At 32.0% G+C, this 20,292-nt stretch overlaps 1 protein-coding gene across 1 annotated transcript in view; it reads left to right on the top strand.

The window, feature by feature from the left end:
* Positions 1-20,292, top strand: part of LOC129971486 (acetoacetyl-CoA synthetase-like) — a 34,743-nt gene that overhangs the window by 8,778 nt on the left and 5,673 nt on the right. The window contains exons 6-15 of the mRNA XM_056085304.1: positions 232-329; positions 2,255-2,369; positions 2,996-3,077; positions 5,353-5,506; positions 8,989-9,066; positions 14,228-14,420; positions 16,488-16,613; positions 16,800-16,913; positions 18,765-18,890; positions 19,916-19,985. Coding sequence (XP_055941279.1) covers positions 232-329; positions 2,255-2,369; positions 2,996-3,077; positions 5,353-5,506; positions 8,989-9,066; positions 14,228-14,420; positions 16,488-16,613; positions 16,800-16,913; positions 18,765-18,890; positions 19,916-19,985 — 1,156 coding nt within the window. The remainder of the gene's footprint in view (positions 1-231; positions 330-2,254; positions 2,370-2,995; positions 3,078-5,352; positions 5,507-8,988; positions 9,067-14,227; positions 14,421-16,487; positions 16,614-16,799; positions 16,914-18,764; positions 18,891-19,915; positions 19,986-20,292) is intronic.

The raw sequence follows: 20,292 nt of genomic DNA on the forward strand, positions 1-20,292 counted from the left end.
TCATACAACAATTATTTTAATGAGTTGATATGATTTTTTTTTCAAATTTAATGTACGTTTTATATAGTTTTCTTTTATTTGGGTATCTATTTCATTATAACACATTTATTCTTCTCTTGGGGTTCTAAGAACGTTGAAAATAATGAATAAATATTTGTTTAATATTACTTTGGGACAAAAATGAATCGGCTACAAAAATGAATACTATAGCTTTTTTTTTCTTACTTGTAGGTTACATGTCAAATAGAAAAGAAGCAATTTTTGCTTTTCTAGCCACGACAAGCATTGGAGCCATTTGGGGCGGACCTCAGCCATTCTATGGAGAAAGAGTAAATAAGCATTTTAAATCAGATCATTCTTAGTTTAAAATATCCCTTGTGACAATTCTCACTTTCCTACCGAAAGTAGGCTTAAAATAAAACTTATGAGGAATCACTTATAACGAACTAGCTCATAGACCGGTTCTACTCAGAAACCAAATTTTTCGTATGTCTCTCTATTTTCTTTATTAAAAATACTTTCTATAATTTTGTTCAACAAATGTATCTCCTTTAAATCCCTTCTCAGTGAAAGGAACTTTCTAAATTAGTAAAAGCAATTAACTGCCTTCGGTTGAAATCTAATTTAGGGTGCACCTTCATCTCGCAAAGGATGAAAACAATGCCAAGTCATTAACGAAAGTGGATAACATTATTATAAAACATTTATCAGCCATCTTGATTTTTCACTTTGACGGATTGACGTCATTGAATCCATGAATAAATGGGGGGAGGGGCACCCTAAATCAACCAAGTTTTCACATGTTTATGTAGGTCTGTAGAAAGATGAAATCCCATTTTTCGGTTATTGTAACACATGCCCAGTGAATCTCTAATTCTATTTTCCTTCGAAAATTGAACAAATAATCAACAACGAGCTTATACCCGCAATACTTTCAAAAGGTCTGCTGTTGTTTCTTATGGCACTTGTCACGGACAATCCCGCTGTTCGAAGACAGCCGATTTCAACCTAATGGGGAGAGCCTCTTGTTTTTATCGTGGAGCCAACTAGGGCTAAGGTACGACTTGACAACAGATTGTCGCTAACCTTTTTCCGGGGCGGACTTTATTCACGCATTTCATTCAATCATCCACATATCGTAATTTAGACTTGAATCAGAGAACGATCACCCCTGATCCAGTACCCCTAGTGGTATTACTCTCGACATGGAGGACTTCGTGACCGCGACGGATTTATAAGTGCCGGGGAATCTTCTTCCGGCGGGGCTCGAACTCGCAACCTATGGGACGAGCATTCAACGCTTTGCCAACCAGACTATCCCGGCCTAGTTTAAGCTCTCACATTCTATTGCATAAGATTTAAGGGAAATTACTTTCTCTTGGTTAATCTTTTTCTTTCAGTCTGAACTCCTTTATTATATTTCTTGTCATCCTCTATAAGTTTTTTTCGAAACATTCACCTCAAATCTGCATTTCTCGTTCTTGTTCCCTGTCTACATTCCATAAACTTATTTGTATTTGTTTGTGTCACTCTCTTGGTTGTCTTTAATTTGCTTTCCTTTCATCTGTCCGTCTAATTTCTTCTGCTTCATATGTATATCTGAATGTTCATATATATATATATATATATATATATATATATATATATATATATATATATATATATATATATACAACTTGAGAGTAGAATCTATATCATTTACCTTTAAATTCATATTCCTCCGTACCCTCATGCTATGACTCATTGGGTACTAGAAAGTATCAAATAAAGCTCTAAAAGCTCTAAAGTAGCAGACATTTTATTAATGTAGATGATTCTAAACATCATCAAGATTTTAATATTGGTAGTATATATTGTTATCGAAAAAATATTTAGTAATTAATCGAGAAATATCGATATTAAATAAATTATAAAACTTTTTATGACAAGTCATTGACAGTTAATAATAATTATTTCCAACTTTCTCTGTATCTATTTATATGTTCCCTTACATTATAGGCTGCCACGAACATTGTCAGCAAACTCGAAGCTAAATTTTTAATTGCAGTGGACAGATTTCTGGATAATGGAGAAGAGTATAATGTTTTCGATAATTTACCCTTCATTTATTTTATATATTAATAATATTTAGTAATTAATCGAGAAATATCGATATTAAATAAATTATAAAACTTTTTAGGACGAGTCATTGACAGTTAATAATAATTATTTCTAACTTTCTCTGTATCTATTTATACGTTCCCTTACATTATAGGCTGCCACGAACATTGTCAGCAAACTCGAAGCTAAATTTTTAATTGCAGTGGACAGATTTCTGGATAATGGGGAAGAATACAATGTTTTCGATAATTTACCCTTCATCGCTGAAAGTGAGTATATTTTTAATTCAAATGAATGAAAAAAATTTTAAGAGAGTTTAAAAAAATCATTGCAGCTGGAAAATGTGCCTTTTTTCCGAGTATTATTATTATATATTTAGAATTTTTGCAATTTCTATACTTTACGAAATTTTTTCTCATACATTAGTTATAAAAAATACTAAAACAATAATGTCCATATCCGAATATTGTACCTATAGTTAACAAACTTTACGATTAAAAAAGTAAAACGTTATCTCTTATCTATTTGTTAATTATTTTGATATGTCACTTTGGCGTCTTCAACAATTATAGATTTGTACATATTGGTTAAATACCTTATTATTTATATTTCTTTACAAAATTTCATTATTCTTTTTCTTTTCTTAAAATGGCAATATTGCTATAAACATATTTTATATATTTTGGAGATTTAATTTCCTTTTTCAGTTAAGTTTTCAATAAAAAATAAAATCATTTTAGCCTCAATTTCCTTAGAATAATCTATTATATTTATCGTAGTATTCAAATTTTAATCTGGTCAAAATTTATATAACAGAATATTCGACACGCAAGTGTATTTTATGCTAATCAGTTTTATCATTATACTTAATATCAGTTTGAATATTTTTTGACAGACTGCCCTTCACTGGAAAGAATTATTATTGTACCAACAGTCAGCGAAACATTAGCGAGAGATATATCACATATTCCAAACAGGTAATCATTATTCTTACTAATTAAGTATGTTAGTTATATGCAATTGCATGCTCATTTTGATGCTGCTACTTTGTTCTATTTTTCCCCCTTAAAATCCGAAAAGAAAATCTGATCTTCAATCTGATCAATCAACCCAAAACTCTAAGTATACAGAAACCATTTAAATCTAAAATAATAAAAAAAACCAAAACTACACACAAAGGGTTAAGTGTATATATTTTTTTCTTAATATTGATAAATATTATGTTTTAATTGGGATTATGTGCTCTAATCTGCTTCTCGCTAACACAGCTCTACTTAAACTCTCTATGGTTCGAGCTTTTCAATCGCAGAAGTCACCGCTCTTTGCGCGCATGCGCAATTGACGCAGTCTCTGTCAGATTGGATTTTCGTTACGTGTGAGAGAAGGTCAGTGGTTACATATCAGTGTTACAATCTAAATTTTGAAATCTCCAGAGCATTTTACCATGAAATCTTAAGAAAGTATACAAATAAATAAAACTAATCCTGTTTTGTACTAAACATGAAAAACAAAAAAATCTATGCTGACTCTAAGAGGATTAACACTTAATTGCCACTTTATCTGAAAACTGTAACCAAGCTGGTAACAGATACGCTAACAAAACTGACCTTGGAAAAATGCAAATTAGAAGTTGCCTTGAACTTGGATGATAAGAAAGAGTATTTTCCTAGTGTTTCAAGATTCTGTTTTGTTTTTAATCTTAAAAGAGACTAATTATTTTGATGCTATTGCTGCCACTTTGAGCAATGACCTTTCAATGTTATGCAGGCAGACTTTTTTATTATTACTAATCTAATTTCTTTATTTTGGAAACTTTTCAGTGCAATTTCTTTTTTAAAAAATTATGTATGAAATGTTTTGTGGAGCTAGATTAAAAAAAAATAACATTCCCATTAAATCATTTAGAGGGAAAAAATTGACGATGATCGCAATTACTAGAAAAAAATATACATTCGATAAACCACTTCAAAGCAAAAATAAATTAATAAACCACTTGGTTATGTAGGAAATAAATTAAAACAGAAAATCGATATATTTCATGTGGATAAATGGTTTTTCTTAGTTTTAAGATTGATAATGACATCATATTAAACTAGCCGTCTTTAGCGAGCAGTTTGTTCACCCAAATTATTGATTTTTTGGGGGGCCGTTAAATGACTAATATGCAAGATATACCCCGACCTAACCAGGGGCCATATTTGAAAATTGAGGGGACCGCAGAAGAGTAACCCCACCCTAGAACGAAGGAACAAGCGACACTTGATGATATTAGACAATTGCAAACAACAAAGGACCCTATAGAGAGAATGTATATTGTTTTTACATTAGGAAAGAACTAAAGACAAGAACTTTGACAAAATATCGTTAGTAGAAGATTTAATGTCTGTAATTTTTAAGTGTTTAAGAGAGACATCCAATTTCTTGTCCATCTGAATTTGTGTTCTCGCCATAGTGCATAGGCTCTGAACACGTGATTTATAGAGCCTGATTCGGTGCCACACTGATCAAGTCTGATTTTTGCCATAAGTCAAAATTATAGATATTGTGGTGATAATTATATTTATGAAATTAATATAATTATCTATCAATATCAAACAATATTGAAACTTCCGCATTTTTTAAAAATAATCTGTTAATTATATCCCTTTGTAAGCCTGACTCTATGATCAGTCGAATCGAACTTCGGCACTTTGGTTAATTAATGAATCGCACTCAATATTATTTATTAAAACGGTAGAAAGAATTATTTTCATCAAAAGAGTAAATAAACATTACAATATTACTAATTTTGAAATGCCCTACCACGTTTTAAACTTCCTTCTAAGCATTACTTGTCACCGAATTCATCTGATTTGGCACTTTCTACACGGATGGTATTTTAAGATATGCCGCCACAATTTAACATGGAAATCCAACCATTTGACATAGAAGCGGTGAGTCTTAAATTGTTAATAATCCAGATCATTCACAGCCCATTTTATAAAAGAAAAATAGTTTCAGCTAAACTAAAGCACATGGTATAATCGCCAAACTATTATTTTTAAGGAGGATAAATCGCCAAATATGGTAACCTAACTACATTCTTTAGTTGAAATTCTGCAAGCTTTCGAGTGGCGAGATATTTGATAAGTGCTTGGGGCAACTTAGCAGAGATTGGTGAATATTCTGTACCGTATTATTTAGTTCAACCAAAGTATTTCTTATCACTGTCCATATTTATTTCAATCCTTCGAAAATTCGTTTCATTTACAGCTGTTTCCTGGTGTCTTTTCTGGAAAGCGGAAAATCAAGCAATGGAGAAGTTCCGGACATCGTTTTCGAGCAACTTCCTTTCAATCATCCCATCTCGGTCAGTTTCACGTCGGGGACGACGGGCCTGCCGAAAGGTCCAGTGCATGCAGCCGGAGTAAGAAACATTCTATTTCTACATTAATTTATGCCCTTAAACAGGTTTGTGTGGGAAGCAGTAAGTTATTTGATTTATAAATCTAAGTAAAATCGTAATGCAATACATATAGTCATTGTGTGCAGCATTTTGTAGAGCTTGTCAACAAAGCATGCGAGGTAAAAGAACTTGTACAATAATCTTAGAAGAACAATGATAAAAGGAAACTGATTAAGACCTTGAGTGATTTTTAAAAAAAAGAAATATTTATGTCGATATTTTGATGAATATGTTACAAATGTATGAAACACCGCCATTTTTATCGAATACCAAGATATACTTAATAGAATGCCGGGTTTAGGTTTTAGGTTTAGGTTTAGTTATATTAACGTCCCGTTTGAAGCAACACTAGGGCTATTTTGGGACGGACCTCGTCATTTTGAACCACGGTCAGATGACGAGGATGACACCTGAGCTGGCACTCCCCTCTCCAGAATAGAAATAGAATGCCGGGTATTTAGGTAAAGAATGAAATATTAGAATTACACTTCCCGAGACATTGTAAATGATACCTTGACATTCTATGGACAAGTGCTATTATAAAAAAAAAAATATCCTGATAGGCTATTATTTAAGCAGTTTATTAGTTTAGAAACAAAATGTGCACATTTACAAGCTTGGCCACAAAAGGTATGAATATTTTTATGACACTTTGTATATGTATGTACATTATTTCCTTTAAATCTCTACCTTAAGCACATCATCTGATGTTAGTTTAATCCATCATCGACTATAATTTCATCCATGTTTTTTGAAACAGTCTGTTTTTCTTGCATCTGAGATGGGTTTTATAACTTGCCGGTGACATTTAGATGCTATAGAAGGCCTTGATAATCTGTGAAATGTTAATCGTTTCATACGTTGCTGGCCAGGTTTCAGAGCCTTGTAAGATGTCGAAGTATTTTATAGAATATCAACTTTTATACATTGACGGTACCAAACATATTTCATGAACCATTTGAAAAGTCAACAGAGTCAAAGTTATACTTTACCTTGAATTTAATGTAAGCTTCGCAACTGCTTCAGAATTAAATTAATCTAAATATGACTTTTAATTTTATTTAAAAAGAGTACCATATGTTACTAGTCCAAAATAAGCATATTATTTATGCAATTTGTTTATATTTTGAAGGAAGATATGTAAACTGTCAGCTTGTTTTACTTTAATTAAATTTAAACGTTGCAGCGAACAGCAACATCACTTTTAGCATAGAATTTAATTTGTTGACCAAAATTGTAAAAGGACCAGTAAGTAATATACAGAAGAGTATCTATGTTGTAGCAATACCGGTACATTTTCGGATGATATGGCTAAGAACAATTAAAAGAATAACCTTTTTGGTGAATTTTATTTCTTGGAAAGAAAAGAAATATGGTAAAACTCTATCACAGTGAAACATAATTCCAGAAGTTAAAGTTCATGCGAGGTTCAAAACAGGCCTTAATAAATTAGCAGGAGAGAAATTATGTTACATCTTTACCTATGGATAATTGTTATCATAGCAAAAATTTTCTTAAAGAAATATGGTAAAACTCTATCACAGTGAAACATAATTCCAGAAGTTAAAGTTCATGCGAGGTTCAAAATAGGCCTTAATAAATTAGAAAGAGAGAAATTATGTTACATCTTTACCTATGCATAATCGTTATCATAGAGAAAATTTCTTAAAGAATTATATATATTTTTCCCAAGAATTTTCTCAACAAGATTAAATTCGCTTTTAAAAAATATTTCTGGTCTATAAAGAAATTCATTACAAACTATTTATAAAAAATACATTACAATATATATAATTCAAAATTGATGGGGGGGAATTAATAAAAGTGTAATAATACCGTTAATTTTATTTTCTGAGGTGACACATCGCTACAACAATGAACTTATTCTATCCATGTAAAATCACCCGAATTTGGTCCAAATTTATGAAAAGCATTATGCTAAATTAATAAAAACATGATACAGGAAATGTATGTGGCGCAATTGTTTTCAGAATTTATTTAACTCAAATATGTAACGCTGATTTAATATTTAAAAAGCTATTACCTTTCAAATCTAATAGCTAATGAATTTTAGAAGTCAAAATGCCACGAAATAGTAATTGATTCAGAATTTTGAACCTTATAGAATGGTTGGAATCCTAATATTATGATATAACATTTTATAGCCATAAATACAGCCAAAAAGTCAGTGAGACAAAATACCCATTTCGCTTCTCAAAAGAAATATCATGAATGCTTTTGAAATCAATTTTACGTTTTTATTATGGATGAATTTTAATGTATTTACTTATATACAATCCTTTTACTAATTATTTCTTGCAATCCAAATAGCAGAATGTTAAGAGTTTTATGATAAATGTATCATTTTAAGGTGTAATCGCAAAAACTAGTGTATGTGAAAGTGGTGAAAGCAATTGATATTTAACTTGGGACAAAAGTTTTGTCTACATTCTGTAGGAGAATGAAGCAATGAGCTTTATTAACACAGAATGCACAATGACCAATAGCATCGTTACAAAATCTCCTTGATAACATCTGTTACTCAGACAATGAAATACCATAGTCTGAATGCTGATATCTGGTTAGAATATCTTGTACTCATCCGGAATCATTTTAACTTAAAGACATGTTTTGAATGTTTTCTGTCAACTCAGGTTCAATACACGCGTTTCTTTCATTTCGAACTTAGGTTAACCGCAATAATGTAACTTTCCTTCTTAAAAAAATGGCACAATGAATACTCTCATTGCCCTTTCTATTTCATTGTCTGGTAATTACTTCTTTACTGTCATTTTACAATAAAAGCAGTCTTTCGCAGCATTATGTCATAATCGTCTCTAATGACCAACTGTGCGATGGTCCGTAACGTATTTAGCCGTTCTGTCAAGACGCAACGGTAGTAAGGGGAAAAAAATATGTTTTGGAGTGCAAGTTATTGGGTACGAAAGAGGTAATCTTTAATCCACAGAGAGAGTAAATTTATGCTCCATTGCACAGAAGAGAAATAGATAGTTATATCTGCTCATATAATTTATATGAATATATCTATTGTTTGTTTCTTATGGCACTTGCCACTGACAAGCCCGCTGTTACGAAAACAGCGATTTAAGAATGAGGGGAACGTCTCTTATTTTTTATAGCAGCGCCAACTAGGGCCAAGAGTACAACTTTGCTACTCACGCATCACTCATTCGCTTGCACAACCCCTTTTTACAGGAGGGCCCATTCACACATCTCACAGATAGAACAACAGAAGAACAACCATGCCCAAACCGGGACTCGAACCCGGGACGCCCAGATCACGAGGAAGACGCGCTACCCCTATGCCAGGACGCCGGCGAATATATCTATGAGTCTGAGAACAAAGAAACTTAATAAATTTGATTTTAATTAGATTACATATTAATAAAGGAAACACTATGTTTTAAAAATTTTCATTTCAGAGTCTTCTTGGTACCTTGACTCATTTTGCATTGCATTGGGACCTAAAAAGTGGTGATACTGTTCATAGTTTCTATCCAGTAAGTACAGACCTCGCATAATTATTTATAAAGGTGTCACAAAATGAGCGCAAGATTTGAGATTGCCACCATTCGTACAGTAACGTTTTGGCAATCACATTAAAAAAATCAGACAGCTGATAGTTTAGGAATAGCAAAAATGGAGCGTTAAAGCAGGATTTGAATTAAACAAAAATCTCAGTTTTTTTTTTCTCTTTAAATTGTTATATTTTTATTGAATCGTAAAGTAAACGAGATAGGGTTATGTATAGAATATCATATACGGCAAATGGCCTTCAAGGATTTACTGACTCATACGCACTCTTTTATCGAAATTTTCCATGACCATTTTGCAAACATCTAGCTGAATTTCGTTGATGCAGCGTTGAATCTCCCCCTTCTATGGGCACTTGCTTGTGAGTTTGTTGGTATAGACTCTAGACTTCAAATAACCCCATAAAAAGAAATCCAGTGGTGTTGAATCACACGATTTAGGGAGCCAATTCTGACTTAAAAATTAAAAGAAACCGAGTTACCACACTATATAGAAAATTTAAAAGATACAGAGATATTGGAGAATCCGAGGATCTAGTCCAGGCTGTTGGCATTGTTTATTGAATAGGACGAGGGGAATGAAAGAATTTAATTAACCAGACTAAGAGTAAGGCAAGGGAGACTTACTGTTCCAATTGCATTGAAAAATTCGGACATACTTTTAAAATAGCTTTTCAGAAATTAAAGAGAAAAGTAAATATCAATATAAATATTCCAGGGATCAGCTCACCTTCAATCCAAGACAGAGTTATTTGAACGATGAGTAATTTATATATGTATATATATATATATACATATATAAATTACTCATCAAAGTTATGGAATTTTTACTTTAATGAAATTTCATTGTTAAATAATGATGCATTGTACCTCCAAACCTATGTGGATGATTTAGTCTGAGTGTTAATGCTGATTCTTGAATGAAACTTGAGACATTTTTTAATTCAGGTCTTAATGTATTGAATAATAAATTAAAAGAACTCAGGCTGAATATTTCAATAGAGAAAACGTTAGTTGTCTTTTTTAGAGGAACACACAATAATAATAGACATAAAAAAGGATTTTTGCTTTCAAGCGACTACCCATTTTCAAATTAGATAATAAAACTATTAAAATGGTTGACTCTCTCCGGTACCTAGGAATAATTATGGATAATAAACTTACCTGTACCCCACATATTCTTAATTTAGATAAAAAGCTTTAGATACTGATAAATAATTTTAATTATATAACTCGGCCAAACTGGAGTGTCAATATAAATTTATTAAAAGAATGGTACTATGCTGTGATAGAAAAGTCTCTCCTGTATTGTGCTGCCTAGGGATTGCAGTACCGGTATACCGGGATACCGAATACCGGTATTTTGAGCTATTTGTACGATTTTGTAATACCGGTATTCACAAGTTGAAATACCGGTTTTTCGGTATTTACTAGAAATTTTTAAAATTGTCTCCACTAAATGTTCAGGAATCGCCAACATAGCAAAATAGTATACGTTTTTGCTTTTATATCTCCCTAATGGACGAAATTAATGGCTTAATTAATTGCTTAAATCTAAATTAGCGAAACATGGATTATCCCTGAAAGAAAATATTGTATCCATAACGACTGATGGAGCAACAGTTATGAACAAAGTTAGAAAGTTGATTGGTGCAAATCAGCAATTGTGTTATGCTGATGGAATTCAATTAGGAGTAATAGATATCAAAAAATAAAGAACAGAAGAATCCAAATACTGTGGATATAGAAACTTCGGATTCCAACTTTGAAGAGAGTAAGAGTGAGAGTGAGTGATATTGACAATAAAATAATGACAATCTCGTTGTTGAAGAAGATATTTCTAATGAGGATGAAATATTAACCCATCACGAATTGCTTCCTATAGTTTATAAAGTTCAAAAAATTGTTAAGATATTTAAACGTTCCCCTATAAAAAATGACATATTGCTAAAATATATACTAACTGAAAATAAAACAGAATATATGTTAATATTAGATTCTAAAACACATTGGAATAGTTTACTCCTAATGATGGAATGATTTTTGAAACTGATAAATCCAATCCAAAAAGCAATAATCGACTTAACCTGCAAATTAATTTTTCAGATAGTGAATTCGACTTAATATCCAGAGCTATATCAGCTCTACTTCCAATAAAACTGACTATTGAGGCATTATGTCGGAGAGATTCTAATTTATTAACAGCTAATGCAACAATAAATTTCATGTTGCAGTCACTGAAAGAACAGCACACATCACTATCTGAAGAATTATATATTACATTGAAAAATCACACAGTTGAAAGGCACACCAAAATAGAAAATGTCTTATGGTATTTACTTAATTATAATGATTTTAAAAATGAAAATGAAAAAGAAGAAAAGAAAATAACCAATTCAAATCTGATTAAGTTTATAGTAAATTTTCTTAAATATTTTTACCCACAAACCTATACACATTCAGAAGAATACGGTTAACTTATCGAAGATTATGATGACATCAATGTCGATAGTGAAAATGAATTGTCTCTTGAACAAAAATTAGAATTAGCGATAGATTAAAAAAAATTTCAAAGAACCAAACTACAGTACAGAAATCAGCTATATCAAAAACCACCCGACGAGAAATCGATTTAGTTGAAGATGAGCGATATATAGGTAAATACTTGGAAAAAGTATATCGCGCATTGCTAACAGTACCACCAACTAGCGTAGATGCCGAAAGAGCGTTTTTGACAGCTGGTCATTTTTGCACAAAATTACTTTTCAGGCTTAATGATAGTACAACTGATGCATTATGTTTTTTTATTATCAAATTTCAAAAAATTTTAATAGTACCACAGACTGAATAGTGATATTTACACTTTTTTTATGATTTAAATAAATAAGATGTTCCCTTACTTATTTGCGACTCTTTATATACTGTTATATTTTATAAGTTACAAATTATTTTTTGTAACATTTACACTCTCTAATGAAACTGGCAAATAAAACAAAGAAACACCTGTGTTTTCTTTATTTTTCTAAAATTTCTAATACCGGTATTAAAACCGGTATCCCGGTATTAAGATCTGAAAAATACCGAATACCGGTATTGAAATTTTGGTCCGGTATTGCAATCCCTAGTGCTGCCGTATGGACAAGGCACTTAACTAAGCAAAGGATTGCTAAGTTACATACAATTCAACGGGTTTCATTAATTAAAATAGCTAAATGTTACAAGACTAGTCCAATTAACGCACTGACTTTTTTTTTTTTTTTGGAATATCTTCTTTCCATATTGTTGCGAAAAGTCTTTATTTTAAATTCCAGATTTGCATAAAAGGTCCCTAAATTTTAAGTGCATTTTAGATGTTGATAAACTAGATAATAATATTAAAATTAATGATATTTCTATAAAAAATAAAACAATTTAATTTCCAAATAGTATCAAAGATCCTGAATCTGAGGTGCACACTGGCGGCTCTGGATTTAAGGGGCAAGGTTGGGGCTACGGTGTGCATTTTTAAAAATAATAAACTAATTAGAGTTCATTGTTTTAAATTAGCCCCTTATAAGTCTGTTTTCCAGGCTGAGCTGGCGGCAGTTAATTTTGCGGGTAGCTGAGCTTTGGAAAACTACGTCAAAATTAACATTTTTACAGATAGCCTTTCATCCAATAAAATTTTAAAGAAAAAGAAATGCAATTCGAAATTTATTAATATTAAATTAATGATCAAGGCGGAAGGGTTGGTAGGCAATACCAGGCTCTTATACACATTTAAAAAAATTGAAACAGTTTGTTTTGGATGAATGGCAGCGATATTGGAATAGTTCAAACGAAGGTATAAGAGTCAGGGGGTATGTTCCCAGAGTTGATTTTAATCTACTTACGCATAATAAATGCTTATTATTTTTTGTTTCTATACATGGTCATTTTCCTTTTCATTTATATAGATTTAATATAGTAAACAGCCCATTCTGCCTCTGCGGTGGTCTGGGGAATGCCGACTACTTCGCTTTTGAATGTACACACACTAGTCCTTACCACCTCACCCACCCCTCTAGCGAATCAAAACCTCATTCGTTTCTTCGCGTACTCAGGAAAGAGTCTTCGCTAAGGATTATAGGGAAAATTTGTGAAGTATCTAAGGATATTTGTGAGGAAATTCAGAGGAGGCTAGGATGACGGATCTGTGTTTTGGGTTGTTTACTGTCTTGCTTTAATTGATTATTTATGTAATTATTCTGGCACAACTTCTAGTTGTTTGTTTGTTTTACATTGGGTTATAGCTATAAAAAACTGTACGTTTTTGTTCATATTCTTGATTTACCCTCAAGTAATTCTCTTTTTTTTTTCATGTGTTTGTCATTCTAGATCTGTTTTGTATTATCACCTTGTATTTGTGTCATTCACCTATTTTTCACTTTATATAAGGGGATAGATGTATGATTTTAGATATCGGTACATTGTTTGATATTGCTATATGTCTACTATACTACTATGTCTATATGTCACCCACCCTTTGGACATTGTGATTTTTTTTTTGTGCTTATGTGTGTTACTGCTTTCTATGTGTACTTTTCAACTTAATCTCCTGAACCCAGAATTAGCTTGTTAATTATTTAATTTAAATGTTTTATTTTAGTCAAATGAACTATAATGTATACCCTTATTTACCTCCAATATTCTGGCGATGATTGTCAGTCTTTTAATAAATAAATAATGGTTCTCTCCCCGGTGACATTTAATTTTTTACAACCTTTCTGGTAGGTGGGTCGTCATGGGGTAGACCAAGACCAAGGGATTAAATTCTCAAATGTTCGAACTGTTGCCACCAGACTTTCATTGTTTTTGAAATATTGTTCAACAATGAAAATACGTTGTTCTATCGTGTAACGCTCCATTTTTAGTAACCCTAAACTATCAGCTAACAAATGGTTTTTTTAATGGGGTTGCCAACGCTTTGCTGTACGAATGGTGGCAAATTCAAATCTTGAGTTAGTTTTAGGACACCCTTCAGTTCTTTTGACAAAAGATGTAATGTTTGACATCTTCAGTTCAGATAAATTTATTCTTAATGTGCAGTTATAACATTAATAAAATATATTAGTAATTCTGACATAACTATATTGTCTTCGTTATTTAGATGGGATGGAGTGTGTGGAACTATTTTGTCGCCTGCATGTCGCTTGGCGTCAAACTGCTTCTTCATTCCGGCTTTCCATATGGCATGAAAGATGGTTATAATGTCTGGGACGTGATCTCCGAATATAAAGTATCGTTCATTTTCTTAGTAACCAGCTTAGTTGACAAGCTGGAAAAGATAAAAGCAGCCCCAAGTAAGGAAAAATCATAATAATGAAAATACCATTTGAATGACATGATTTTATTGCCTTAAAACAGTGTCCAGAGGTTTCTTTAAATGACTTTGACAAAGTTTAACGTCTAAATTTAAGTTGAAAATAAATGTGTTTTTTTAAATTAAATATTATATTTTTCTCAAATTTGATAAATAAAGAATTTGCTATTTTAATTCTAAAACAGTAAAAAAAAATAGCTTATTAAAAAAATTGTTTTAATAGCAAAGAGAAAATATTTTGTATTGAGATCATCTTTAAGCTTATAAACACAAATTGGGAAAACTAAAAAAAAATAATAATAATAATTTGGAATAAAATTACTACGCTTAAAATAAGTGTGATAAACTCTACTTCAAAAAAAAAACAATAAACAATAGAGATCTGTGAAGTTATGGTACTGATGTTTAATGTAGCTGTCATGCCAGAACTAAATTAACAATTGTAATTGAATTAGTAAATATTCCGGTTAATCAAAACAAGCTGCTGATGGCAGAATGAATGCTCTTGTCTAGTCGTCTAAGTTGTTGTTGCTTATCCCCCATGAATTGAAAGCCAAGAGACCAGGGAAAGCAAAGTGATGTAGCTTCTGAGGATAAAGACCCCTGACACAACCACCTATAGACACACCTCACAGACAGAACACAGGATAAAGAAGAACTACGCCCAAACCGGGATACCCAGATCACTGGGAAGACGCGCTACTACTAGGCCAGGACGATGGTGTCCTTTTACTACATAATATAAAACGAAGGCTGCATAATGCAACTTGCAACTTACAACAAGCATTTGCAAAAGCTGAATTTAAAAAAAAATAGGCTCTTTAGTTCCACATTAATTAAAAGAAATTCAAAACTCCCAACATAAATGATTCATTGAAATGATTGATCGAAATTGTCTCATAGCAAATGCAAAGGATTGATGGCAATGAAAAATAGATTGTTATTATCATCAGTCCATATTATCATCATTGAGAAGTCCTAATGAGCCAGCACAGACCCGATCGAAAGCTGAAATTCTTCAAAGGAAGATAATACCACTGATTTGGGAAAATTAGTAAAGTATTGTGTGTTTTTATCGGATAACGAGCAATTCTTGTATATATATATGTATATTTCGTGTATCTCAAAAATGGTTCTAACGATTTGGGTCAAATTTTATATTTAAATAAGGTTTTACTTTTTAAGTTTATCTATATAGGTACCTTTTCCGAAAAAAACGACATTTTATGCACAGAAAAATGTTTATAACTAAATATGGACATGTGGCTCTACATGACCTACATAAGCGCAACAGAGATGGAGTAGAGTTTGGAACTTCCGTCTCCAAAGCATTTAGTTCGTGTTCGATCCCGTGTTTGCAATACAGCAATTCTTTCGTTTACAACTTTAAAAGAACCATAGAAAAAGATTTTATTTGCAATTTTACAAACAAAAAAAACGATTCCGAACGAAGCTTGGTCTGCCTGCAGATATTTACTTCTAATGTGTGCTATTAAACTTGGTGAAATTATATAATCAAAAAAACATGTCCTTATTTGGCAAAACGTTTAAGATTCATGTTTCTCTATAATAACGGAATGCCATGCATTTGTTGATTGATTCATTACATTTTTGATGAGAAGTGATGTCACATCCATTAAAAAATCAAACTTTTGCGAAAAGAAATCATCATTTATTTATGTTTCTGCAAAGTTCTTTGAATAGAAAAAATCACAGTAATAATATTGTAATGATATCATATTTCATTTTTTTTGGATGAGAACCAGAAATCGTATGAATCAAAATGATGAAGTTGCAAAGAAAGGCGGCAAATTGTTATAAAACGAAATGGGAAACATTATCATTCATGAAATTGATTTCAAATGAATCATTTATTTTTTTAAGATTAAGATTTTATTTCTAGAAGTAAAAAATGAAACTATTTTTCCGTGAATCTAATTCATTAAAGGGCCGTCTATTTCTGCCCTTTCAGAACTTCAAACACCCTTCATTTGTTACGTAGAACAGTTGGTTATGAATACATATGGTTAATATCTTTTTTTTCTAGGACCATCAAATACCAACTTTGGACACTTAAAAGCGATTGCTCTAGGAGGTTGCGCAGTCAAAGTACAAAATTACAAATACATTCAAAGTATTGTCAAAGATGATGTGTTAATTTCATGCTTATATGGTAAGTATGTCCCAAAAATCATTTTTTACAGACTATGTAAATTTTAAAGTTAATAACCTCATCCTTTTGAACATATAAATATTGAAAAAAAAATGATTTATCTGAGATAAGATTCCGTTTGAATGAAGTTTTACATTTTATCATTATACGAGCCTTTTATTGTTTTTGCTTTCTCTCCCTTTCTAGGTGCCACAGAAACATTATTACCCTTCTCTGGAAATGATTATAACTTGCCTGTTTATGCTGCTGAAGCTCAGGTACCATCGCTCGGAGTTAAATACCAGTGTGTAGATGCTGAAGGTAAGATCTTACTTTTGAATACTTCAATATAAATAAAGAAAAAAATATTCTACATTATTTAAAAACTTTCCCAGAATGCACTTAGAAAATCGGCTAACAGCTTTAGCGGTATGGGATGTGCGGGCATAGAACCTGGAACCTTGTGGTTCGTAGTCCAGTAACTTAACAATTATACCAAAACGATCGTTCGCGTAAAAGAGTTGTTAACCGGCTTATATGCTATTCACTACAGTACTCTCCCTCCAGTGAGTCGAAGGTGAGACGAACGATACGGCTGTTGAGTGGTGAAGTATTTTATTAGTTGGTGTCTAAATGGGCCTGTACCCTATTTGAGTAGCGCCAAGCGTTATGGCGAGCTTTTTGTGGGTGCTGATGCGCCAAGTGTGTCTGATGACTTTCGGGTTTGCTGCGTCAATTGAGTCTGACGACTTTGGTTGCGGGTAGATGGCGCCACAACAGCTGTACGAAGGTTGAAGTTTCATTGTCCGAAGTCACCAATTTAGATGACACCAATTAGTTTGAGATGCACTAGGATAGAACCTGGGACCTTGTGGTTCGACGACCAGTAACTAAACCATTTTACCAAAACGATCGTTCGAGTAGGAGCGTTGTTAACTGGCTTATATGATATTCACCACACAGCTTACGTGAAGAAATATCTTTACCATACAATTGCTCCAAACAAGAGATGACCAACAGGATATTTTGCATACTCCGTCTTTGAACGGTAGATAGACTATCATTGAGGCGGCTTTATCCCATCGTCGGATTTTGAAACATAGATTATAGAACAACCATCATACATCGAACAGTGTTTCATTACGAAAGGACACTTTTGGAACCCTGCAAATTTTGACTGATAAATATGGAAATTGACACTGAATAATATATACCTGAGCATAAGTGCTTCCTTGACGGCAGTACACATCTGATAGATTGACAGAAAAGAAAAAAAAGGGATGTTGGAAAATAGTCTTCGATTACAAAACTCTAATCCCTTATAATATTATAGTTCTAATAAATAAGAAGCTCTATTTAAAAATATGAAATTTTGCTGTTTTTTTTAAATGCTTTCGGAAAAATACTGCCCCCAGAAAATAAGAAACTCCAATATCATCTTTTATTCCGCGCAAACATTTTACTTTATTAAAAGCTTTTAATTTTCTCCAAAAATAAATTTGCCTTTGTCCCCCATTTTCTTTAACAGTTATTACTAGGAGTTATAAAACAATAAAGTATTTGCCATCGTGTAAACATTTCAAATTCACGCTAAAACCATGGGGGTCAAATGTCCTCTGACAGAAGTTTGGAGAGGGGAAAATCAGCATAAGTGTCGTCCTCGACGTTTGAGTATAGTACAAAATTACAAGTTAAATCCCAAAGCCCGTCTAGTATTGCTTTAAAATAATATTTTAATAAAATTGGTCTAATCTAATCACTCTTGTGCCGTACGAATATTTGTTGCATAAATTATCATTCTGATTATCTAACAACCATGCCAATGGGGACTATGATGCCAGCCGATCATAGTCCCCATTTAGCATTCAACAACACATTAATCAATCTCAAAACAAACTAAATAAATTTCCTGATTTTACCAAAATATTATTTACATTTTTGATCAAATGTAGAAGGCATTGGTTTTTATTACAAATTAATGCACAAATTACAAATTAATGTACAAGTTATTGGTTGTACATTGATCTAATTAATCTTCATTATGAAAAAGATTAATAAGATTATGTGCATAAGTTGTTAAACATTTTTAGTAACTTTGATTTCACTTTTTTACTTGCAATTATTGTAATTAAGATATCAGATAAATAAAATATTCTTACTTTCTCATTGCAGGTCGCCCAGTTGTTGGTCGTCAAGGAGAATTCATATTAACTGTTCCGTATCCGGCTTTGCCACTTGGTTTGTGGAAAGATGAAAATAACGAAATACTTACGAAGACCTATTTTTCCCAATTTCCAGGTACAAATTTTCAAACTTAACCTGTACATACCTAGTATTACAAATATTTTTGCTTTCATTTTTGCTTAAATACAATACTAGCATTGATGGCGCAGATTTATATTAGAAATCTCTTCAGAAAATTAAATGGCAGAGGGAAATAATTCGTTATTATATTAGAAAGGAATTTATTACTCTGATAAATTTCCAATTTAATTCAATCTTACATATTTGAGTTTTGTGTGAACTTTTATCATAAAAGATGCGATGCCTAAATTTTAAAATTAAAATTTATTATAGTTTCCATTTAGATACAAAATTTGTACTAAACAAAAATTAAACCTGCTTTTGGGATATCCTGGATAACCTGGTTCGTAGGGCGTTGGATTCGCGTCCCTTGGGTTGCGAGTTTGAATCCCGTGGTCACAAAGTCCTCCATGTCGAAAGTAATACAACTGGGGTTCTGGATGGCGATCGTTCTCTGATTCAGGTCTAAATTATAATTTGTCTATGAGTGAATGAAATGCATGAATAAAGTCCGCCCCTTTAAAAAGGGTTGTGACGTGTGTGCAGCTAAGTCACACTCTGGGCCCTTGATGGCGCTACTGAAAAACAAGAGACGCATTCTTGGCTTAAATTCACTGTCTTCTAAGATCAGTGGGCTTGTCTATGACAAGTGCCATTAAAAACAATAGCAACCCTGCTGTTTCTTCATTCCCTACACATTTTTAATTGAAGGGCTTCCTTAGTCTAATTTCGAAATAAATTTTTCTCAATAATTTTAGTATAAGAGAGAAAAAAGCAAGACAAAAATTTAAAATTTTAAAAAATTTGTAGAATTTCAGTGAATTTGCTTTAAAATGAAAAAAAAAAAAGTTTTCTAATTTAGCTTTGACTTTATGTTCTAAATATCCTGGTTACTACTATATCCCATAGATGTCCAAGTTGTCAAAATGTTAATGTATCCTTAAATATATCATAAATACCCATAAAATTCATTACAAAGTATTGTGAAATGTAGCATTATATTATTCAACTTTTTACAGGTGCATGGTTTCAGCATGATTCTTGCTACATCAATCCCAAAACTAATGGACTCGTACTCAAAGGGAGAAGGTAAATGAACAATTTGCAAGAGGTGTGAAGATTATAAAGTCGTCTTGACTCATCAAATCTGGTTTCCCTTTATTATCATTAAACTGAATAAACTATCAAAATAATTAGAAATTTAAGAGGCTTCTTAATTTATTATAAAAATATGTCAATAATTTATTACACCTAGCAGATTCGACAATCAATTCATTCGCCGAAAATATTGGTTGTGTTTTAATTCAATTAAGTTTCTTATGTAATGTTTGTTCATGTTTCTCTTAACAAAGTATTTTAATCTTCGAATTGTGACAGTCATTAAAGCTGATATATT

This window comes from Argiope bruennichi, chromosome 6 (assembly GCF_947563725.1).
Source record: "Argiope bruennichi chromosome 6, qqArgBrue1.1, whole genome shotgun sequence".
NCBI classification, from domain to species: domain Eukaryota; kingdom Metazoa; phylum Arthropoda; class Arachnida; order Araneae; family Araneidae; genus Argiope; species Argiope bruennichi.